Source organism: Triturus cristatus, chromosome 2_1, assembly GCF_964204655.1.
Source record: "Triturus cristatus chromosome 2_1, aTriCri1.1, whole genome shotgun sequence".
NCBI classification, from domain to species: Eukaryota; Metazoa; Chordata; class Amphibia; order Caudata; family Salamandridae; genus Triturus; species Triturus cristatus.
Window position 1 is genome coordinate 566,755,191 of NC_140581.1, and position 26,326 is coordinate 566,781,516.

At 41.0% G+C, this 26,326-nt stretch overlaps 1 protein-coding gene across 1 annotated transcript in view; it reads left to right on the top strand.

Annotated features, from left to right (window-relative positions):
• ADGRV1 (adhesion G protein-coupled receptor V1) overlaps positions 1-26,326 on the top strand; it is a 1,990,932-nt gene that overhangs the window by 343,499 nt on the left and 1,621,107 nt on the right. Inside the window, exons 16-17 of the mRNA XM_085632468.1 lie at positions 2,351-2,474; positions 13,838-14,104. Of these exons, the coding sequence (XP_085488594.1) occupies positions 2,351-2,474; positions 13,838-14,104 (391 nt within the window). The remainder of the gene's footprint in view (positions 1-2,350; positions 2,475-13,837; positions 14,105-26,326) is intronic.

Below are 26,326 nucleotides of genomic sequence, written 5' to 3' on the forward strand. Positions count from 1 at the left end.
CTCTCCTACTGTGCGCAGATTCCCAGTTTTTCCCCTAACTAGTACTTAGAGTGTGTAAAGGGACCAGCTTCCCTGGTCCTGGGGAGTACCCCGCTGGTCCTGGGTCAATCAAAGGTAGAGCCCTTAGTCCAGATGGCAGTCAGGGGGTTCTTCCTTCTAATTACCCATGGCATCAGCTGTCAGTCCCAGTGTCCAACAGAAAAGCACAGCCAACACAGAACTCTTCCCCTTGTGCAAGACCTTTTAAATTGGGCCAGAAAGTTCCATCAGGGATGTACGTTTGGCCTATACTGATGTGCCACATCACCCCTCCATCTCTGTCTCAACCTCGCTGCACAGCCTGCTTGGATACTTCAAGATGGAGTCACCCAGGAGTCACTTGCCACATCAGCTCTTGTGGTCTCAGCTCCACCACTCGCTGACATCACTGCCAGGGCTTCCCTAGCAAATCGTCAATGGAGCCCCTTTCCTGTCTTGGCTCCAGAGGTCTTTGCTCCCTCCTTTGTTTACTGGGCTCGGGTAGGCCTTCTTCATGGCACAGGATGACAGCTGGCTGATTGATGCATAGCAGTCCACCTCCCTTTCCTCCTCAGGAGCTGGGTTAAGCACTGTTAATTGATCCATTTGTGGGGGGGGGGGTGGCTTTGTTCCTACCACTGGAGAGAGAAAGGTGACAACAGGCCTGGGCTCTGATCTTGAGCTGAGCCAGAGAAATGTGACATTTCTGGATGACCCATAAGCTGTACAGATATGTCTTTGTACTTTGCAGAATTGTTCTTTTCACACAGGTTAACCTGTACATCTGTACAACTCTGAGGTTTTCAGACCAAGGGAAAGCAGAGCTACACTCTAAAGCATCCTTCCCCATAAGTGCATAATGGAGTGTCACTGCAGACAAGACAGTAAAGCTCCTTGACTCACCCTAAATTTGTACACCAATATTATAGGGCCTATCCCAAATCAATACCCTACACTGCAGAGTCCCTTCTTCACAAGACTACCTGTGTGCAGTTCCTGGGCTGCACATGACAGGAGTCTCAATTGCGAAGCCCTCACACGTGTGCACACTTGTTCACATGTAACCAGCCAAGTGCCTCTTACCCTTGCTGCCACGTAGCTGCTTTATCTGAAAAGGCAAACACTGGCGAGTAAACACGCAGCCCATTTTGACACAGGTTTATTGTGGGTGAGTCACAGGTAATTAGGCTCTCCCACAGTAGAAGGTCAAAGACCAGGTGATCATAAAGCGAAAAAATCAGAGCAGATTAGATGGTCAGAACCACCTTCTCACACTACTCATCTCTCCCCTGAAATGCTTTACTCCAGTTCAGGCCTGGCTGGAGGCACCAACCGTGGTGGACTACAAGCCAATGAATGTGTGGAGTCCTAAATCTGTAGGCTTTACCTTCAACAAAAATCTCACTATGCAAGCCCTCATTAAAAATATAGTTAAAATTGCTCATCAAACACAATTGACTGTTATTATGAATGACATGCATCTTTGCACCTGATGACCTCAAATAAGTAGTACACACCTCTTTATAACCTACCATAGCACATCCTTGCTGTCTGGAATTTTGAAAATGTACTCCCTTAAATGCAACTCTTAGCCCTGCAGCTTGCTTGATAGCCACATAGATCAAAACACATCTCTCTCTATGCAAAACCCTGTGGAAGGCGTATTTCAACAGTTTTTTGTGACCCTATGAGCGTTTAATATATATTTTAGTATTGTTTGGCATCATAGAGGCTTGAACTAGGAGGAAGTGGGTAATAAAATTCTAATTTACTCCATACACGTGCCCTGAAATATGTCTTGTCAGGGACCCCCAAAATTCTAAAGATGATACTGTACACATCTACAAATGAATAACAATTGTAAGTGAACACTTGCCTTTCAGGGGCTGTGGCAAGTAACTTAGACCACAGTGGTGGTTATATTAGCATTTTCCACTGTCCTCTGTTTAGTGCACACCCACAATAAAAAATGCATTTACTTCATTCATTGAAACAAGGAAAGTGATGTTTAATATGTGCCTGCCATTTGTGCCATAAATTGAGTATCCTGTACATATTTTTGATTCTATCAATCTTTGGAAATCTACATATTTCTTAAGGAAAACATTTTTTTATGTCTTGACTACATCCATGATACGACTACATAAAAGATAACTGTAGAAGGAACTAAAGAGAGCAACAGATAGGGGCAGTGCTGGCACGTAAATGCCAGTATGTAAACATCTCTTTGTTTTTCTTATCTATTGCATGCCGCAACTGCTTTGTTAGCTGAAAAACAGATTTTGATCGTATTGTGCTAGCCCTCACTTAAAGTATTGTTTTCCCATTGCAGGTCCCTGAAGCCTTAGAAACATTCACTGTCAACTTGTATAATGCCACTGGGGGCGCTAGACTGGGAAATATAACATCTGCTGGCCTGCAAATAACAAAGAATGATGATCCAATTTATTTTGCAGGTTAGTTCGGTTTATTTTAACTTTTTGTACTTTACATACACTTTTTAGAGCTATGAATTATGTTAATTACTAATTAAGAAAAAAAATGTGCATATAAATAAATAATCATTCTCTTTAGTGTGATGTGTGTTTTCGGTGGCATATTGGACATATGTTTTCAGTTGTGGACATTTTACTTGCAAACATGTATATTATAGAAAATGATATTTAATCAATATTATTCAATATATACTTTATTTTGGCGAAAAGCCATACAAGTATACATCCCAAAGATAAAACCATTACTTAAAATATATAACATCTAAATAAAATTTTCCATGAAATATTTTTACAATCTTTTTAAAACAGATATATAAAATAATGCTACATTTCTTGGTAAGCTATGATATGCCAAGTCAAATTAAATGAAAAAACTGTTTAAATCACATCTGATAATATAATGGCCAATAACAGAGATAATCAATCACACACGTTTGTACGGTACAGGCTACACCAAGTTATTTACAACTCTGAAAAACTACTTCCTAGCCCTTCCGCATTGCACGGGCTTGACAATTACAGCAGACTGACTTACTTTGTACTATGTGTATACAATCAGGGATTAGTTGTAGATAGCACCTTTGCTCTTATAGTACATGCCCAGTTCAAGTATCTGGAAACGGCGAACACAATTTGCTCTTTCGTGTCACTCTTTAAAATCCTCAGCACCTCTAAGTACTGTCTCACACCCAAGATTTTACATAATACAATAATCCATTTTTTCCATGGTAGGGTGCACTTGGAGCAGAAAAAAAGGAAGTGTGTTCTAGTTTCTATCTGTTGTGGACATTTAGGGCAAGACATTTAGGCCACCCTGTTTCATCCCATTTGGATGTCAGAGATCTTAACTGTAGGGCACCAGATCTAAACTGCCTGTACAAGCGTTTCACTTGGAATGGCCAAATTCTTTCCATTTAAGGTTAGAAACTGGGTGTATATATATGAAGCAAGAACTGTCCTGCCAAACTACCTTCCATATGTTCATTCCAAATCTGTCCCAACATATGCTCCCAATAATGATTTTTCAGTTTCTGGGTAATTCCTTTAGTTATAGTGGTAGGAGAGTCCCATAATTCACCAATTTTGACCATCCCACATCGATGCTTCACTTGTCTCAGCCATGGTATGCGGGTCTCCTTATCACATGCAATTAGTTCCTAAAGGGATTCACTGTAAGAAGCCAACTCCACAGATGCCCAGAGCCTCACCCAGTACAACAATAGTTTTAATGCAATTAGCAAGTGGAAGCTGTTGAGAGCAAGATCAAATCTCATTGGAAAGAGGGGGGCACTTATTGGTCAATTAAATAGGGCCCTATTGAATTTGTTTTCTGCCCTTGTTAGGATGGTTAGCTCAACATATCCCCATATCTCTACTCTATAGGTGGCTGCTGACATAGCCATTGCCCTCTAACACTTAAGACCAGGGGATACAGAACCACCAGACATTGGGCCCGATTCACAGAATGAACTTAAGACTAAATCCTAAACTTACTACTTTGTGGTATTCACAGAATGCACTTACTACTTTTGGTATTCACAGACTGCACTTACTACTTTTGGTATTCACAGAATGGATTTACGACTACTAACTTTACGTCCGCACTCGGGCTGGAAATTCCGTCCCAGAGGCGGAGCTTCCGGCCCAGAGGCGGGGCTTCCGGGCCGGAGGCGGAGCTTCCGGGCCGGAGGTGGGGATTCCGGCCGGTGGCGGAGATTTAGCCATGGCCGAAATCTCCACCTCCGGGCCGGAAGCCCCGCCTCCGGCCCGGAAGCCCCGCCTCCGGGCTGTAAGCTCCGCCTCCGGGCCAGAGAGTGCGGACGTAAAGTTAGTAGTCGTAAATCCATTCTGTGAATACCAAAAGTAGTAAGTGCAGTCTGTGAAAACCAAAAGTAGTAAGTGCATTCTGTGAATACCACAAAGTAGTAAGTTTAGGATTTAGTCTTAAGTTAATTCTGTGAATCGGGCCCACTGATTTTAATTTCCTCCCAATTGTTGCTGCTCTCTGATTAAGAATAGTTTTGCTTTTTGCCAATTGTGGGCCGCAGGATAAGTTGTCACTCATTTTGACTCCTATGTAGTTGAAGTTTTTGACCTGATCGATCTCAACAACCTCTTCGCCCTAAAAGAGCGATATGGGTTAGTTACCATATATTTGTACTTGGCTTGATTCAATTCTATCCAACTACGTGGACAAAAAGCTGCAGTAGAATATAGTTCTGCTTGTAGACCCATAGCGGTTCTAGAGATAAGGAAGAAATCATCAGCGAACATAAGGAGAGGCACATGGATTCCAGCGATCTTAAGCGTGTCATGTTATGTTATGTTATTTTAATTTATTCAGCGCACAGCTACTCGGAAGTATCCCGGCGCTATAGACCGCTGGGGAACCCGTCCTGGCTATCCGTGTGAGATGGTCCCTTTCTGGGTATCCCCAAGGTGAAACCAGGCATCCCCGGCGTCTGTGGGGGGCCGTTGTGGAGATGAGGCAAGCTTACTGCCCAGAGTTGCCGAGTGTGTTCCTGGTTAGAGTAGGTACCGAGGCAAGAATTATCAAGTCCGTTTTGACCCTGGTCCTCGACCCTGCCGCATCGGGAATTGAACCCTGGTCCCTGGCCGATTCTCTGCTTACAGATCTGCCGCCTCTAACCAGTGAGCCACACCTCTCCACTATTGCCTACAGTTGTTCAGTCACTTTACTACTCCATTAATGTAGAGGCTAAACAACGTGGCCGCAAGGACGCATACCTGCCTCACCCCCCTTTTAGTTGGAATCCTATCCGTGAGACCCCCGCCCATAGTTCAACTTACTTTTGCAAACGTGTCAGCATGAAGGACACCCAAGATCCACAAGCCATCACTTGCAAACATGTATTTTTAGAAAATGATGGTATTCTTAAACCATATATTTCCTTCTGGTACAGGAAATCACAGTGAAACGATAAGAACGATAAAAAAACAAACACTCTTATATCTTTGCCAAATCTTATCTGGAACAGAAGTTAAACAGATTGTTTGTAAGGAGATTTTTAATATGGATATCGATGTGTTTATCGCTAAAAATGAAGTATTGTCCTCATTAATAGAATTACCCATCCTGAACTCCAAATCTACCTCGACACATAAGTATGTAGTCAGGCAGGCCCTGCGACCCAGGCCCGGGATTACTGATTGATGGGTCACAGGTGGGAGGGTGCATAGCTGGCAGGCAAACACGCAGGCAGGAAACTCTCGATCAATCCCACAGATAGGTGCAGCGACATTACAGTGATCATAGGAGATTGTCCCCAATAAAGCACACATGGCCAGAGGGGGTACATGCCCTTCTGAAAACGAAATAAAGTGAAGTGCCACATGAGTTAGGAACACATAGCCTATCGGGACCCAGCACAAGTAGTGATCACGCGCTCCCCATGCCAGACATATAACCACTGGCCACACTGTCTCCACTCAAGGTTGAGACTCACCTGTAGTAACCATTTGACCATCAATTTATGACTATAAGGCAGCAATCAACATTCCTCAGCATATATGGTATGCTGGAAACTTTTAGTGCTTATTGTAACTGTGTATATAGGATGAACGTGAACAATATAAATAGAGATAGTCTTCAGCTCTCGTGCCTGTAACTGTTCTGCCGGCTGAACTGCTTAATTAAACAAACTGTTCCTGCTTTACCAAACGCCTCTTGTCTTATGTTTTTACTAAGGAATTCGAACTTGCGCAACAAGATTAAGATTGTTTGAAATTAAAAGGTGAAAAAATCGTTTCTTGCACGTTTCATTCGGTTTTATTTAACATTCATATACATTTTATACAGGAGAATACCCTCCTGCACAATACTTTTCTTACTATGATAAGATGATTTCATAAGGGTCTAGTCTGAAAACCAAATTCAAGCTTTGGCAAAAATAATCAATACACCCACACCTTGCACCATAGGTATCAACCTGCGAGATTGAGTGTCTCAAGAGTTTTTGGAGAGAAGGAACATCTGCAAGTACAATTTTAAGACAGGGGGGCTCAAGTGGTGCATATGTTAGCACATTGGTACAAGTGTATTGACAAAAAAGCCAGCATGTTTGCACGTAGTTCTGAGGGAAATAATAAACATCACAATATTTCAGGGCCTATCACTTAGGAACAGCATTTCACCAAAACTAAAAAAAAGTACATACAATAAAATAAAATAAATAAAACACAAGAACATAAGAATACAACATAAAAAACACAAAACATTGATTTAATGCAGGCAGGTATTTCTGCCACAGTAAATGTAATGTCTATCTGGCACAGTGACCCACTGTGTAAATTCTTTTGGAAAATTCTATGACAAGAGGTATATTAAATCCTAAATTCTGTCCAAAGGTATAATGTCCATCAATATTCCTTTGCCTGTTAAGTAGCCATCAAAAGATTGCAATATTATGATTATTGTGCCAGCCTACCAACAGTGTGGCTCACACACAACAGCGTACCACTCACATATCAGCCTGTAATGTGTGATTGTAGTGGATTGTCTCTTTAAGTTGTTCTTGCGTGTGAATGCCTTGCTTGTGCATGCACTCCAGCTTAATGTAATGTTTATGTTTGTGTTTGAATGTGTACACATGCATGGTATGACCGTCAGCTGCGATTCCGTTACAGCACTAGTGAGCTTTTGGGATCTAGGCTGACAAGACGTGTTGTGTTGTGGGCTTTATGGAATGCAATAAAGCTTACCCAAAAATTGAACCCTTTTTGTGTGCGATCTTTCCACTACATATTGGCGATGAGGATGGTAATTCTGTTCCTATGCATGTGGATGAAGCCAGCAAAGGTGCAGCGCTCATTTTGGGTAAGGATTGGTGAAATAAGAGGCAGCTTGTTAAGCCTACCTCTGATCAGGGCGCTAGTAAGCTGTTGAGATCTAGGCTGACAGGATGTGCCATGTCGTGGGCTTTATGGGATGCAATAAAGCTTACCCAAAAGGTGAACCCATTTTGTGTGTGATCTTTAAACTACAGTGATGACTAATGCCCATAAAGGTCATTGTTGCTAACTGGGACAAGATTCAAACCATCTAAGCAAAAGATTGACTCTGGCTGCATGAGATGGTGTTCCCATTAGTTGTACTGGTTTAGGGCACCTATTATACAAGCTTGGACTTAATACATTAATAGTATCTACTAGATTACAAGTACAACCATGATGGTCAACCCCCCATAAGCAAAGCCCTCACCCCTCCAGTTCAACACCTCCATCGACACATCCACTTTCCCATAAACCTGGGAACATGCAGCTGTTAACACCCTCCTGAAGAAGCCACCCATTCTGATCAGATGACTTTACTAGGGTGGCATCAAAGGACATGCCCTCAAATTGATCTGCACCTTTCTTATTGGAAGAACACAAATAGTCAACATCCCACCATACTCTTCAGCAGCCTGTAAACTCATTTGTGGAGTCCCGCCATGTTGTGTGATCTCAACATGGCAATGATAACATACTGGTGATATGATACATAAAGAAAACACGTGCCATCGATTATGCAATCCCTAAGATTTTAAAAAAAAAATACCATTGGCACACAAACCCCTATGCATAAGACACTACAAAGATCTCCCAAGATCAAAATCTGATTTACCTTCACACAAAGATACATAAACCACCACAAAACAAAACAGGAATAGAACTCTCGACACCAGCTGACAAGATGCTTGATGTTAAATCAGCATCCTACGTGGAGAACATAGCAACAGGTCAGGCTGCAAAATATGGCCCTTTCACTTTTTTGTGCTAATGGTTGAAATAAGTAGTACAGTTACATATATTGGTTACAGTTCTTTATATATTTGGTGCGTATAGTTAATCAGCGATTCAGAGTGATTCCTAATGTTTTCAGCAAGTTGGAATTTGGGAAATCTGTATAAAACACTCAATAATCAGAAAGGCATAGCTCATTACGTAGCTGTTGATCTCATGTGTATTGATGTGGAATGGATAGTTGTCATCCATTGTTTAGTTAGATATTTTCACAACCAGGCTGCCTGCATCAAAAAATCATAGCCTTATGCCCAAACCCTTTCACATTTGTTATGTACTCTTTCAAACTCCTTGACATAAAAGATGGGCCAGACATTTCATGAAATTTAAAATGTAACATTTATCTAATAGGCATCTGCTGTAAAGACCAAATAAATAGGTTGTGTGGTCCTTCTTAAGTTTGCAGAGAGTGTACACACAGAATAATAAACTGGACAAGAATCTGGATAAGGATGAATCCTTGTGTGAACTCCTGGCAGGCATAAGTGGATGTATTTTCCAACTCTAAACATATCACAGGAGACTGTATTTTCTGATGGAACCTTTTGCCATTTTTGGATGTGCTGTTTGTTTGCTTTCCCTACCACGGGCCGTTGCTCTTTTGTGTGGCTTCTTATGACTTTCTGCAATTTGAGTATTATAGCAGCTGTTACCTAGTTAAATAAGCAATTACAAGAAAGTTTGTTTTCACTCAGATCTAGGGGAAAGCTTCTCTGTTTATTAACTCGAGTGTTGTTAGGAGTTATGGTTATATTGTATGAAGACTGAAAATAAGACAGGCTAGTGATCTGAGCATGTTAGTTAAATCGTTGGTTGATGGAAAATAATTCTTCATGCCTTCTAAAACTCTGATCTAGAATATATCTTGCAATATGGGTATGTTGTTTAATGTGTCAGAGGTAGTTCAGGTCTGTCCAGCAAGAAGCAAGCCTTTGCATGATATAGACATTGAACTCCTTGTTCAAGGCCTGTCTCCTACTACAATTATTAAGAAATGTTTCTACTGAATGTGGCCCTATTGTCATGGATGTTCTTAATGAAGGCTGGGTTAGGGGTTACTGTTTAAAAACACAAGTAGAATGTTGACAATGTATACTGATACCTCACCTTATATCGATTTCATTCCAGATGTGCCTAGGATGTGATCTGTAGTTCTTTAGTGACCACATAGTTCATGGTTCTGCAGCTTCCTTCTCAGTTTGCAGATGCCCATTTCTCTATAGTTCAGCTATAGACTGTCCTTGATGATTACCTGTGAGTCATACTTGAATTATGTGGGTTTCATTACATTATAAATCTTATTATTGGTTTAGGATAAACTAATGACATTGTTGGGGGAGTGGTCAAAAGTTAATGAGTGTGAACGATAAGAGAGCTAATTATTTATAGTGATACCTTTGAATTGGTTTGTCAGTTGACTATACCTGTTAGTTTAGGAATTTAAATCTAGAGGGTGAGATCTATACATTTAAATTGGAATTAAGTTGTCCCATATGGGATGTTCTCAGGGTGTGTAAGGATATGTGTTCTGAACCATCAGTGCAGCCTTAACATTCCCAACATTTATTTTCCTTTGTCCCTCAGGTTTCCTGCTATTTTTGCTTTTTTGACAATGGTTTGTAGGGCCCCTGATTTTAAGAGTTCCATCGAACTGCAAATCTGCTGCTTCTCGTGGACTGTGTGGATGCGCAGCACGATAGGGTAATCATCAGTTAGTTTCCCAATTATGTAGTCCCTCGATGTTAGCCCATCATAGGCCCCTTTCTACAGACGATAGCTTGTGACTGAATTACATTGTTTGGAGTGCATTAGGTGGAGCCAGAGGTGACACCTACTTGACTCTGCTTATTTTGTCAGTTCCATTTGTCTCAGCAGAGGTGGTACTGTTTTATATTTATTTTTATTATTAGTGAAAATCTCCACAAACATTATATGCATAGGTTTTGCAATAGTAATCATGCACATTGATGTGTGCATGGAGAATAGTTGCTATATATGTGAGAACAGAATTTGCAAAATGGATGGTGGCAAGCAAGTGTTTATAGTATGTTTGTCCTATAGGAACTAGAGGTCTTGGACCAAATTTGGTAGTACGATCTTTGAGAAGATTGATTGTCTTGGGTTTATGGATGATAATTGGCACTTTGGGGTTTAAGCAATTCATTTTAGACCCATTACAAGCAGACAATGATCTGTAGGGAGAATTGAACATTTAGTGTGTATTTAATTTGTTCTTCCTCACCTAATGTAATATACTTGTGGCTGTGTGGCTCTGACGCAATGGATATCTTCTCAGATATTTCGCTATGAGGGCTGCTTAAAGTCTTTAGGTATACTGAAGGTCTAGTAAACCAGTGGTAGGAAAATAAAGATTTTTGAAACATTTAACAATAGATAATATTGCTAACATTTCTGTTATAGAGCCTTCATTTCAGGGTCTTATACAGGACATCTTTGTAAAGGGTCGAGCATGACAGGTCTTTGTCAAACAGAACACTAATGTTGGGAACCAAGAGAACGGGAATGATAGTGATCCAGCAAAAATGTTTTTCTCTCTTTACTCCATACTCTAATCGCACTGGGCCCTTTACGGTCAATCAACTGTTATCACTGACCTTTACCACAGAGGCGATGGCCCTTTCATGGATCTTTCTCTGCCGATTGTGAGGGGTGGAATTAAGGTATCCAGAATCCATGTTGGCCACCAAATGAGGACCATTTATTGGCAGCCAACTAACAAATTTGCGATCAGATTCAAACACACCACTCTTAGGACCATACTATAGGAATACAATATTACAACGGGTAGATCCAACCTCGGAAGAAGTTTAATCTAACCAGAACTATACACACTAGGAGCTCTGCAGTTGCAACACAGAAAAAGAAGCAGAACTTGGGGTTCTGAAAAGAGTCTATGACTCTCTTTGCTACACATCTAGAATCAATATTAAATAGCACAGTTTCAAAGAAAGAACATCAAGACACAATAACAGACTCAGGCAATTTAAATAGTTTGATTATTGTATTAATGTTCCAAAATCAATGCATATTAGTATAATTTTAAGCATTTCAGCCAAGAATCTTACAGCATGTAGTATAAAATCACACATTTAGTCAAAGGTTCTAATCCAGAAGAGGATAGTTGCCAGAGAGTCAAAATTACAGATTCCTACTACCATCAAAGGCAGAGCATGGTTTGTTCTTTTAAGAGGTTCAAAGGTTCTAAAGCAAAGGGCAAAAGATCAAGTTTAAAGTTTAAAGTCCTCTAGAGGCGAGTCCATAGACATGAGCTAAAAGGGGAAAAATGAAAAATCTGGTTGCTTACCAGACAGTCCAAGAAAGTTCAGCAGGCAAAATAATTTGCAAAGGTCAAAAACATGGGGCATAGAAAAACAGATTTTTGGCAAAGAAGGATTCTAATCAATCTACTAAGTATAGCAGCATCAGCAAAGATAGTCCAAAAGTAATACCAAAAGGATGAATCTTATGTCATTGAAAAAGCACAGGTTTCTTCGCAAAAGAACAAAAAGAGTTTGTCGCTGTCAAAATGTGATGCGGTGCATTTATCCGCCACCCCTCCTTTGGGGTCTCCCTTTACATAGTCTTTATGACGCTCCTGGTGATCATCACACCATAATGGTCAGATCATCATGTGGTTGATCATTCGATCAGAAGGTACAAGATTTTCAATACTTCAGGATAGTTTCTCATGCATGTCATTAGAAACAACTGTCTATTACATCTCCACAGGTTAGTCGACAAAGGAAATTAACAATGTTTCAATCCATGAGGTCTGTGCAGGGATCAGGTTCTCAGCAATTCACCCTACAATGAACACTAAGAGAATGCCCTTAGTTATACGAAATGTTTCACCTGCAGAACAGAAAAAGCAACATTTGAAGAAAATGCGTAAAGTCCATTGTATGCAGCTATGAAATAATGCTATTCAGAAAGGAAACGAATAAACACATTTAAACCTAATATTTCATTTTCAGGAAAATAAACTCCTAAGTAGAATCAAGCATAATGAAATAAGCAATTACTTTAAAGAAATAATAGTAGTATTCATCAGTGTGTTACCACATAGAAATGATTAAGGCTAAATGTGGCCTATTACCACCAAATTTCAACATTCATACATGTAAAACATACTAAAATCATTTTTATTTTTTCAAAATGCTAATAATGTTTATTATCACTACTGAAAATATCAGTTATGTAAAATATTGCATCTACATTTTGCACCACATTTTACTCATGAAGCATTATAATGAAAGGCAATAGAAATGCTGAGTCACATCATTAGAATTGCATTTGTCAGAAAAGTATTCAAAATCATTTTCTTATATATATGGCCTGTTGAAACACCCTATTATTAAACATAATAATCTATTTGAATTTATGTTTCTCTTTTTCTACATGTTTCAAGCACATTTGTACGGTGCTGTTTTTCATGTTTGTATTGCTTTTTCTCAACTCGTGTAAATTCCACATTCAGGTTTCTGTGTCTAAATCGGTAAATAAGCTGTATATAAAGTAAGCACATTTTGAGCTCTTTCAAGAGTCATGACTATTCAGTGCTGTTTGTAGTGCAGGCATGCAATGCAGAATGCACCAATAATGTGCCAGAATCCACAGTGAGTTTTGGCATGCCTCTAACATCTGGTGTACTCTGCAGTTCGTAACTTGGAATCCCGACAAAGCAAATGCACAGTCCATCCTTCAGAGGTCAGGTAACTGAGCGGCATTAATTAATTGTGGTATTAGATGCATCAGTATATACCGCACTTAGGTAAAGCAGAAGTGTGATTTAAAGTGCCACATCTTTTCTGAAATGTGCAACAAAATCAGTCAGAAAGTGAAGACTACTCAACAACACGTCGTACAAATGATGCTCTTTTTTTAAAGTTCTAACGACTTTACATCTTTTGTGTTTTCTAGAAAGTCTAACTGATACACCAATTAATGTGTGCAATGTAAGTAAGGTAGATAGCTACATAGCAAGAGAGCAGAGAAAGTCGAGTATTCGCTGATAATCTATTCTATTTGAATCCCAACATACATCTGAGGTCAATAAAACGAGCCCCAATTTTGTTTGCATACACAAATGTTCTCTGTAAAGGACTTTGCTGAGGTGAGAACATTTTATATGTTAAGACTGACGGTAAACACAAAGCATGCAGATGCATGCAGCTATTGAACAAAATGAATCACAAAGTGACCATATGAGTTGGTGTTTTGCTGTGTATAGTACACTCACCTAAAATACTTCTGTGGTGGAATTCATTTACTTGAATCCCTTTCCAATCCCATGAAGAAGGCTTAGGGTCTCTCAATCTATGTGATAAGACACCACCATGTGCCGGACACTTTAATCATTGCTTAATCGTTGTCAACAGTGGCATTTTGAGAGGCTCCAAATGAGCATGAAGCATTTTATCTGAGGTTATTTATATTGTGTTTTAACTGAAGTCTCTACCACGCAATAAATAAAAAAAATTTTATGTATATATTTTTAGATCCTATTCATGTAAGAGTTGGAGAAAGTGAAATTGCAAACTTCACAGTTATGAGGAACGGATCTGCTGGTTTTAGGTCAACTGTCATGTATGCCACCGTCAACGGAGTTGCATCTGCTGAAGAGGGGGACTTTATTCCAGCTACCCTGGGCAAGCTCCTTGTGTTTGAAGTGGGAGACACGATGCACAACATCTCTGTCCTCACCAGTGAGGACGATGTGCCTGAAACCGATGAACCGTTCTACATTCTGCTCTACAATGCAACAGGTGAGAACAACTGGTTCATGTTCGACTTCCTTCTCTCTCTTCGAGTCTATGTTCTAATGAATAGTTGTGTTACTTCCTCATCCAGGGCTCTGCAGAAGTATTTATTTTGAAGCACAGTTAACTCTTTCCGGGAATGGAATTTCATGAGGTTTGAATCTGCCCCCATCTATGTGAAATTGCCTAGATTTGAGGTTGGTTGATTAAATAGAGAGCGAAAGTGTTGATTTTTAAATTTGCCACGGGATGCCTCACTAGATTGTGTAAAGTACAGTCAAACATTCAAACCAGTGACAACTTTTCCATGGATAATACGTTGCTAGAAAGAGTTGTAGGAGTAGAGACTGCATTTACGTACACGTCCTTTGATAATGGTCTGGTGAATGTTTCTAATTAGGATATAAAAAGAAAAGAGTAATATTTATTTCCACAGATAAAATAACTAGTTGGAAAATGAAATTCTTATATGGAACAAAATAGAATCACGTACATTCCAACATGAAATTGCACTATAATAATAAGGAACGGTGTTATTTCCATGGTTTTCGTTTTAATGTGCGGCTAGAACTTGGCTGTATCATGCTTCATAAACTGCCTGGGAGTTAAACAATTAAAAAATAAAAAGGTTTTTATTTGAGTTGCATTGATTCAATATTTCAGTTATTAGACAATTTATAGATTATTTTTTCAGACTTTACATATATTTATTTATTATTTATTTATTTAAGTAGCTTATAAAGCGCGCAGCTACCCCCGGAGGGGTGTCCCGGCGCTAATACAGAAACTCAGAAAGAAGGGAGTAGTCAAGCCGATTGCAAGACGGGAATCATAAACTGGAGATAACTGGATATATGTTACTGTAGATGCATAAAAATATACTTCCCCAGGTCTTGTGCTCTTCTTCAGGTGGCACCATTCTGAGGGGAGGCACATAGTCAGAATTCTAGATTTATCTTGATGTCATGTGTGAGCGTAAACCAGTTCCAACTGGTTGACCTTATGAGCAATCCAGGTGGCAATTTCATCGCTTCGTGGTCCTCTTTCCCATGATACTGTTTACTGGCTGTGAACTGATTGTTTGTGCAGCAAACCGTCCCTGCCCTTCTTGTCCTGCTAGAGCTCGTCTAGTATTCATAGTTCGAAGCACATATTAAATGAAATTCCTATATAAGGAGACTGTATAATTTAAGACTCCTACATTGTCAGCAGCTGGCAGGGTCGGAGGATGTGGAAATCCAATATATTTAGCTAGCCCTGGCCATGTGGCCCTTTCATTACTCAGGGGACCCAATCTAACATTCGTGTGTGTGTGTGTTTGTGTGTGTGTGTCTGTGTGTGTAAACAAAGGGATTTCAATGTACTGGTATGTCCTATAATTTGCTGGTGGTGGTGATGGTTTATAAGCATGTAAATGCAGTCAGGCAGCATCTATTGCCTCAAGCTCCCCCCATGAGTAATTTGTTTCAAAGGAATGCACTGTGTGTTCAGTTATTACAAATGTAACTGCCCCTCCCCTGCATCAGGGACACCTCTGTTCTTGAGATGTTGTGTTACTGCCTCTCAGTAATTTACTCCTATCACCACAGGAGGAGATGCAATTTGAACTGAACAGATTCACTAAAACATGAGATTCAATAACAGAGAAAACCACAGATGGGAATAACCTTTTAAGAGTCAAACTTGACTAACCTTACAGGAAATAGGTGTTTCCTTATTTTGTCTGTATGAGGTAACCCTGATTATTACAGATATCTCCCTGTACTTGTCATGATGCTTCTTTTGAGTGTGCATATTCAAAAACTACTCAAAGGTAAAACAAATCCATATGCCGCTGTTTGGGCGCCATGTTGCATAACCTGGGACTCTGGCTCAGGTCTACAAGGTTTGATTTTGCTATCCACAGGTGCCTGGACTGAGTGCATTGCTTCAGCAGAGGAGTCCAAGTTAATGTACCCCCACACAACCTCACTGAGCATACCTGCTGGTGTGGTGTCCATACTTTGTGGCTTAATAGTAGTCCCATAAAGGGTTAATGTATTTTCTAACCCAATTTTTTACTTTAGAGTAGCACACTCTCGTATTGCAATAAGAAAATATACATTTAAAAACAGTAATCTCATCCTGTTGCATAGTACATGGGTAATAACCACACAGAATATAATTAAAACAGCACTTATCCACCTTGCTAGCAGCGAGACTAAAATGACCAGCTGCAACATAATTAGAATGTTCCTAGTAGCCTCACACCCTAAAACTACTTCTTTATGCTATGAGAACATAGAGTAACTAACTTGTCTTTAGAGTTTCTTGGGACCCAGGGCACTGCATACCTGTTCATAGCTGATTAGCTGTGGTTATCAGACTTCAGCTAGGAGAGAGTGTTCCCTCGGAAGGAAAATACATGATTAGCTGGCCTCCGTTCCACTTCTCACTGTATCGGCTCTCAGCTTTAGAGTGGATGCTGCAGCAGTCTAGCAGAACCTCTCGTGATAACCTGATGCAAAGGTCTCTCGAATTTCGTGGTCAATTAATGAGCACCACCAATCTTCCAGGACGGCCCATTCTATCAGGCTGTGATTCAGCTTTAGAACCAATTGAGAGGTACATTGACTTCTTTATAAAATATTTTGTTCCCACACAGGAAACATATGTAAGGGACAGCAGGTACATGATTAACTTAATAGATGGCATGCCCTACAACATCACAACGGATTGGCTGGCAACCTTACACATTTCGTCATTGTACACCAATATACCGCAGGAAGACAGCATTCCGATAATAGAGACATTTCTACTGACCAGAACAAAGCCTATACAAGTTCCCACACATTTGATCATTTCCTTGCTTAGAATTGCCTTTCATTTCAATTATTTTGTTTCGGAGGGCACCTATTACCATTTCGGGGAACAGCATGGGAGCTGTTTTCGCACCCATCCTAGCGAACATCTACATGGACCACATAGAATAGACTTTTGCTCTAAACACCACCAACAGGTACCGCTCCAACATTTTATGTTGGAAGTGGTATATTGACGAATTCTTTTTAATTTGGTCAGGGAGTGAGATGCAATTCCATGAGTTTGTGGATTACCTCAATAACATCCAGAAATACCTCACGTTCACATGCACGATAGACAAGTCAGCTATAGCATTTCTAGACCTCTGCATTAAACATGATAAAGGTACCCTTTACACAAGTCTCCATAGGAAACCTACAGAGAGTAACACTCTATTGGCATACAGAAGTCATCACCCTCGAGCACTCAAAGATGGTCTACCGTTTGGACAGTTTCTTCGCTTACGAAGAAATTGTTCACGTAAGGAGGACTATATGAATGAAGCCCAGATATTGAAATCCAAACTTCTGGCTAGAGGTTACCCAAACAGACTAATAAGAAAATCACTTGAACATGCCTGATCCTGCCCGAGAGAGAAGCTCTTAATCACAAAAGAGAAGACCCCTATTAACAGGCTTATCTGTGTTACCACTTTTGGTGTACACATCAACAAGGTCAAGAATTTGATCTCTAAAAATTGGGACTTAATAAACAGCATTGATTCTACGATAGAATCCCCCATGTTTGCTTTTAAACAGGGCAAAAATATTAAAGACCATTTAATACGATCCTCTAGTGAAAGCAGTAATGTAAGGAAAACTGGCACCATAGAATCATCGTAGGGCTTACCAGAATTGAAAGGACATTTTAAGTGCAGTAACTGTGTTGCATGCGCTTTCACATTCGACACAAATACATTTGAGCACACGAATGTTAAACAGACATTAGATTTTTTCTCAAACTGTAACATAGTGTATTGCTTATGGTGCCCATGCAATTTAGCGTACATTGGGCAGACACAACAACCTATCAAAGCGCGCATCGGTCAACATTGTAGCCGCATTAGATGCTCGGTGCCTAATGGTGTCACACTATGCTGATAACAACCACACAGCAGATGAGATAAAGTGGCAAATAATTGACAAAGCAAAAGTCCCAGAACGAGGTGGAGACATGACACAAATCCTACAAAGATTAGAGTGTCGCTGGATAGAGAAGACTAACTCCATAGCCCAGGGTCTAAATTCAGCTGAAGGATTGAGAGGGTATGTGTCTTCACTAGTGAACTAAGAGACCATCACTACTTCTGCACTCATGCCATCCGAGCTCTCATTGTGTCTCACAAGGTTCACATTTTGCTACAAGAATGATTCACAGCAATTTGCCTTAAGGATATGGATGAACTGCCATATGAGCCGCCATGTCTGTAGGCGCTTACTAAATAATGTTTTGCATTTCTGTGTTAGTAATGTCCTAAAATGTCTTTAACTCAGCAATATGCTACATGAATATGTATGAATAGACATATCCTGATTAATATCTTCCATTGCTAAATCAATATTATCTCGCTATGTCCATAGCCAGCATTAGGCCACAAGAATATGTATGAAATGCTTAAGTGTTCGTATAAGTCGCATCACACTCTGTGCACTATGTCTTAAACAATATCTTCTATTGTTGCATGACCACCGTTTCATCTTGTTTGTACCGCAATGAGACTGCAATCTATTACCACTGATAATAGCCTGTATAGGGTTAGAAACATTAACATCAATATTATCGAGCACTTGTTCAGCACGTTTCATCTTGGGTGTGCCACAATGTGAAAATATTACATTACTGCTGACATTAGGTGTTAGAACTGGGGGTCTCTAATTGGCTGAGGTAGGTACCTCAGTCCAAATAGGGACCCTTGCTTCTAAGTCAGGGAAAGGAAGGACACCTTCTCAGATAGCCCCTGCTCACCCCCTCGGTTGCTTGGCACGGGCAGCCAGGCTTATCTCCAAGGCAAATGTGTAAAGTATTTGCAACCATGCTCTCAGCGACCCAATGATGACACCACAAATGGACTCCACACGAGTTTCATAAAAAACAATTAAATGTTTATAAAAGAAAAGATATACGATGAGACCACACGATAAAAGTCCAACATATGCGTATTTGTAATATCTCACCTTGCCGATTATTAGATCAGCAAGCCCTTGTACGTTCTTGCAGTATTAATGAGCAATTCTCAATGATCCAATGCAGTCCTAATGCAATGCTATGCAGTTTGTAATTCAAGAATCAGGCACTTAGTAATGTCAAAATAATGCAGTTCGTTATGCAACAATCAGGCAGTTTGTAATGCCAAAATAATGTAGTTTGTAATGCAACAATCAGGCAGTTCGCAATGCCTACAATAATGTACTTCGGCACCGATAACGGTGCTTTGGACTGCCTCTATGCCACTCTTACTGACTTGCTGTCAGCTACTTCCAAAATATGCCCCTAACATGGGTATGGTGTAAAACAAAGTGCAGCTCCACACTCCGGCCACGGTACTGCCACTCCTCGGCAAGTACCGGTAGCAATACGAACTTGAGCGGAGGCTCGCGCTGCAAAGATGGGAAAGGCTGAGAGCGTTTCTCTCATAGCCCGCACCCCGCACCAGGTGCGACACACCCACGCTCGCTGAGCGTTACCTGGGGGGTACGATCTCACTCTCCTCTCCTCACGGCTTGGGCCTCCGATGCGACTTCGTTGATCTTGGGCAGTGGAACACGGACCCTGACGTGGTGGTTCGAGTTCTCTCCTTGGCAAAGGCAGGCTCGGGCCGATGGCAATGACGATCGCCGCACTTCTGGTCACGCTGTCGATCAACTCAGAAAACACAACTGCTCCGGGACACACCGTCACGGGGCAATTTCTCATGAAGGTCTCAGACTGCAACAGAGCACATGCACACAGCGTCGCTGAGACTCACTTGAGCTCTGGGTGCGCACAATCCCAGGGCAATCCTCACAAAGGTCTCAGGCTGCACAAAGCACACGCACACTGCGTCGCTGAGATTCACTTGGACTCCGAGTGCACACAATCACAGGGCAGATCTTAGGAGGGTCTCAGGCTGCAAAAAGTACATGCACACAGCGTCGCTGAGACACCCATGGAAACTTTTATGTTCCTGACTTTCCACAACAGGGAGCCAGCTCTCCTTGGGCCCTTGGGGATAAGTTACTTCAGGACACACCACATAGCAAAATCCTTTCATGCAGGGGGGACACAACACACAGCAAAGTCCCTTTGCCTCTCCTTGGTTAAATCAGCAAACTGCAGGCCAGCCCCAGAACGCACAGCAAGGATCAGTCCTTTCCTTCAGTCTCTTCAGCTGTTCTTCCTTGGAAGAGTTTCCTCTTGACCACAAAGTAGTTTCAATGATTCTCAGTCTTGATCAGTTCCATTCCAATATTCAGGGGTTTCAGCTCTCATAGCTATACCCCTAAATGTCTTTGAAGTCTTTGTGTTCAGGGGGGGACTGACCCCTGTCCATACCAGTTCTGGGTGTCTCCCTGCCAGTGACACCTTCTTCCTTTGATAGTGGGAGTCTGGATCCTCAATCACTCAGCAGGAGATGGAGCCATTGTTTTATGGCAGAAGCCCAGGCCTCTTCACCTCCAGGGGCTACTCCTCCGCCATACACTCCAGATGCAGGCCAGCCTGTTGCTGTCTCACCTTCTCCCCTGGGTCAAGACATTCCCCAGAGCCTATCACATTAAAATCAAGACAGTCAATCTACAACCAGGCAGAGACACACAGAAATGTTAGAACACAAAAAAACAGCCACTTCTAAAAGAGTGGTTTCTAAACACACAATGCAAAAACCACCTTCACAAAAAGATGTGTTATTAAATTGTGAGTTCAAGCACACTACACTTCACCTCTCCATCTTAAGCCTATGGGAAGATAGGCTGGAAACATATTAGACAGCTTTCCCCATTCTGTCCCATGGGCAAGATGGCCTTGCAAAAGTGAAAAACAAAATGGAGAGTATTTCACTATGATGACATGGTACACACCTTAGTACATGTCCTACCTTTCACATACACTGCACCCTGCCTAGTGGGGGACCTTGGACCTACCATAGGGGTATCTGATGTGCATAACAAGGGAAGGGTAAGGCCTGGCAAGTGGGTGCACTTGTCGGGACAACATGGCAGTTTAACAAACTGTGCGCAGGCACTGCAGTGGCAGGCCTGAGTTCTCTCTGTAGGGCTACTTGTGTGGGTGGCACAATTAGTGCTGCAGGCCCACTAGTAGCATTTGCATTACCAGCCCTGGCACACATAGTACACTTTACTAGGGACTTTACTAGTAAGGCAAACATACCAATCATGGACAACCAATTACCATAACACTTTACACAGGGAGCACTTGCACTTTGACATTGATCAGCAGTGGCAAAGTGCCCACAGCATCTATGTTGGCAACACCATATCAGAAAAAAGGTCTAGGGGGAGGCAAAAGGTTTAGGGAACTTTAGCCAAAAAGGGCCAAGTCCAACATTAGGTTACACAAAGCTATTAACATAATTATTATTATTTACGAATCTATGTTAGGCACAACACTGATTTAATCATACGTGTCCCCAGAGAGACGCCCCTCTTTCCTTTCATCCCCCAACAGAACCGGTATCACTCTTCATATGCATGTAATACACACGATGCATTGTAACAACAATTTACTGGCTATGCCACATCAGTGGACGAGTGCACCTCAGAGGACTTTAGTGTTATTAAAACAATATATAGACCAATACAGGGTCTGTCTTCACTTTTGGCTTCCACTGTGGGAGCGCTGAAAACGGGAGTACACTGTCAGGCGGTTATCAATTAGGATGCCTGCCGTGACGTCCGGTTTTTCACGCGCATGTTAAAGGCATTTAGTTGCGGCCCAGGTCCTGGCATGTTCTCATCGTACAAGTGGATACTGACACATGCGGTGCCATGTAGATGCCTAGCAGCTGCACGCGCCACTAACTTCTATTAATTAAATAGGTAAGAGGCCCTCCCTCACCCAGTTAAACTAGCAGGCCTTTATAGCTAGTGCAGGATTCTATTCTAATGCCATTCCCTTCCTCACTTTGCTTTAGGTACACGGACCGTCATGACCTGAGTCTCTTTGTGTGCTACCGAAAATTGGAGCATTTAAATTAATTCTGGAAATACTCATCCCTCCTAATCTTTTCTCTGGTTAACTATTGTTCTAATGATACTCTATTGTTATACACTGTGACAGCCGCTACAGTAGTAACACCCCCTTGTTCTCCACAGAGGCCACATTGGGCTAAACGGACTGTTGTGTGTCTGTCCATAGTACTGCACCACCTGGTGCTCCTGTCTCCCTGACAGCTCCCTTCCCCTCGCTGGGGTAAGTTCAATATTAGTTAACACACATGGTTATTCACATTGGCACGATTCTGGCAGTTTTTCAAATGATGACCAACGCTTCATTTTTTCTTTGTTTTTCCCCCTTTACCACATGTGCAGTGCCCGGCTGGGTCCCATGTGAGTACCCCCCCATTTTATCCTTTCACTGCCTGAGGTGCACATTGTTCACGCTGTCAGACTATCCTCCATCTCAGGTACAGGCCGTTTCAACATGTTCCAATGCAGCTACGCTGTTGCTTTCATGGCTCACATTGATTATACTCTTTTCCTCTTGTATTATAGATGTCCCTATATCACTAGGTCCTCAAGAGACCCCTCATCCCCTTAGGGGTTGAAACGCCGTCGACACTAACAAAGCGAACCATTCAACAGCGCATAATATTATATAAGGACGCTGTTTCTACTACAAATGTCTCTTGATGGTCGACTTTAACAATTTGTTGGAAACCAAATGTATATGTCACAAATATGTCACCATTTTCTCTAGGTTCCATGTTCACTGGGGACACATTACACTGGTGATTTGACAAAAATTGCATCTATATACATATATGTACATATATCTATCTATCTATCTATATATATATATATATATATATATATATATATATATATATATATAAAACAACTACTGTTCGTACTAAATATTGCGTTGTATATGGTTTTTTCTCTTTTGGATATCGATCTAACCCTTAGCCATTGCGATTGTGCACATTAGTATTATTATCACATACATTGTCCCACAGGAACCATTGTTTCTGTTTATACAATACCTACCATGGTTCTGTGTGAGTAGGGTTTCCCTTGTTTCCTTTTTTAACACTATTGGACTAGACAGCTTTACCTCCTGTTGTCCAAACCCAGTTGTGGATTCACAAATCTTCCCCATTCTTATTGGCTGACTGTCACAAACATTTTTCTGTTGGTGGCACCATTATCCAGCACAGTGTGTCAAGGTCAGTGTTGTGAAGAATAAATAGAAGAAGGGCGCAAGGGTGCAGCGTGAACCTACCCTTACCCTGCGACCCACGTGAGAGGGTCCCCAAAGGGGTACCCCGCAAAAAAAAAATATAAAAAAAATCTGTGGCGCGTTTTAAGTTGGGGAATTAATTCCTCTTCAATCCTGAGGGTCCCTGGGGACCAACTAGCCCACCAGATACCTCCAGTAACTGCCACGGAGCTACGTTGCAGAGTGTTGTAAAAAGGGGCATGGCCTCTGAACACCTCTCTGCAATGCAGACCCCTGGCGCATACTGGAGGTACCTGGTGGGCTAGTTGGACCCGAGGGGACCTCAGGATTGAAGAGGAATTAATTCCCCAACTTAAAACGCGCCACAGGGCGTGTTTGCACACATATCACCTCAGGCCCCGCCCCCTTCCTTCACCATTGTACAAATATTCCTCTAAAATCAGCCGAACTACGAATTCCGATTTACTCACCTGTTATCAGGAGAGAACCCAGTGCTGCATCTTTTAGCCCAGCACTGACCCTGAAAAGTAAATCTAAGCGTATTTACCAGTAACTTGTATTTCCGTCCATAGGAATCCATTGTTTGGTTTTCACCAGAAAAGTTTCTAAGTGTCTATTTTCACAAACTAAAAATATTCCTCTAAAATCAGCCGAATTCCGATCTACTCACCTGTTATCAGGAGAGAACCCAGGGCTGCATCTTTTAGCCCAGCACTGACTCTGAAAAGTAATTCTAAGCGTACTTACCAGTAACTTGTATTTCCTTCCATAGGAATCCATTGTCTGGTTTTCACCAGAACATTTTCTAAGTGTCCATTTTTGAAATGTATAAATATTCCTCTAAAATCAGCCGAACTACGAATTCCGATTTACTCACCTGTAATCAGGAGAGAACCCTGGGCTGCATCTTTTAGCCCAGCACTGACTCTGAAAAGTAATTCTAAGCGTATTTACCAGTAACTTGTATTTCCTTCCATAGGAATCCATTGTGTGGTTTTCAGCAGAAAAGTTTCTAAGTGTCTATTTTCACAAACTAAAAATATTCCTTTAAAATTAGCCGAACTACGAATTCCGTTTTTCTCACCTGTTATCAGGTTGAACCCAGGGCTGCATCTTTTAGCCCAGCACTGACTCTGAAAAGTAATTCTAAGTGTACTTACCAGTAACCTTAGAAATTCACTGAAAAAACCATAGGTTTCAGGGGCGTTATAGTTAGCTGGACATTTCCCTCGTACAAAACCCTAGAAATTCCCCCGTTATAGTTAGTTCAGCTAACTATAACTCACGCCCCCGCAATGCACTGCTGATGACGTCACATATTACATCACTCATGACATGGTCAGTGACATCACTGATGACATCACTGATGACATCTGAAATGACATCACTGATGACATCACTGATGACGTCATCCAGTGAGTGTGTGTTTCTGTAAGTTTTAAAGATGTTTAATATAATAAATATATAGGGAAAAACCTATGTGTGCGAATGGATGATTTAGTAGGTGCGTGACTGACGCTATAAGTGAGTCATTAAATGTATCTTACTGCAGACTAGTGACTAAACTGTGTGAATGTCTATCTGTCTGTCTGTTGGTGTATAAGCGGCTGCATGATTTTGTGAATAGCTATATGAGTGTCTCTATGGGTTATTGATTGGTTGTCTGAGTATCTGTATGGGTGCCTGAGTGTTTGTGTGGGTGGGGTGTGTGTGACTCTGTGCATACATGTGTAAGTGGGTGATTCTATGGGTGCATGGTTTTAAGAGTGCATCTGTGATGGGCTGTATGGTTGGGTAAGTGTATGTATGGGTGTGTTAGTGATTGAATGTATATCTCAGTGGTACATGTGTGAGTAACTACATATGTGAAAGGCAGTATATATGTGTGTAAGAGTATATAAGTGGGTATATGTGAGAGTGTGTGATTGTGAGAGTGGCTGTATGGATGAGTGCGTGCTTGTATTAGTGATTGTATATGAGCATAAGAATGTGGTACTATTTTTATGAGTAAGTGAACTTGTGTGTGTATAACTGCATAGGTGAGTAAATGGGAGTGTGATTCATTATTTGCATGATTGACTAGGTGTGAGAGTACCTCTATGGATGATTGGTGGCGTTTGAGTGTCTATGTAGGTGTATAAATGCAGATGATAGTCCTGTACTGAGTGACTGTAAGTATGGGTGACTGTACAGGTGAGTGAGTGGATGTGTGTGTAGATCTAAGAGTCAATGAGTGGGTATGTAGTTATTGATATTGGAGTATCTATGGTTTTGAGAATGGACGTCTGAAAATTTTGATTGAGTATATCAAAGGGTGTGAGAAGATGCACTCATTTATCACATGGATGACGTCATCAGTGATGTCATCAATGATGTCATTTCAGATGTCATCAGTGATGTCACTGACCATGTCATGAGTGATGTAATATGTGACGTCATCAGCAGTGCATTGTGGGGGCGCGAGTTATAGTTAGCTGAACTAACTATAACGGGGGAATTTCTAGGGTTTTGCACGAGGGGAATGTCCAGTTAACTAAAACGCCCCTGAAACCTTTGTTTTTTTCAGTGAATATATATATATATATATATATATATATATATATATGTATTTATATTCGCTGAAACACTAAAGTCTAAAATCATGTTATAGTTAGGTTAGATGCTAAGAACTTAAGTAAAAAAAACAGAAATTCAATGAAAAGTCCAACAGTTAATGTGGTGTTATAGTTAAGTGTTATAATAAGGCATGAGCTAATGTTAAAGTACCCAAAAAAACACTGAAATAGCTCAGTTATAGGTAATTAACTAACTATAATTTTCACCCCTTCATGCACTGCTTGTGACCTCACATAGCACATATTACATAACTCCTAAAGTTAAATGACATAATTGATTGACATCACTGATTATATTTATATAAGAATATTGTTGAAATGAATAATGAGTTCAACCAGTGTTAGAAGCCTCGTGAATGTGAGTAATAAAACACCC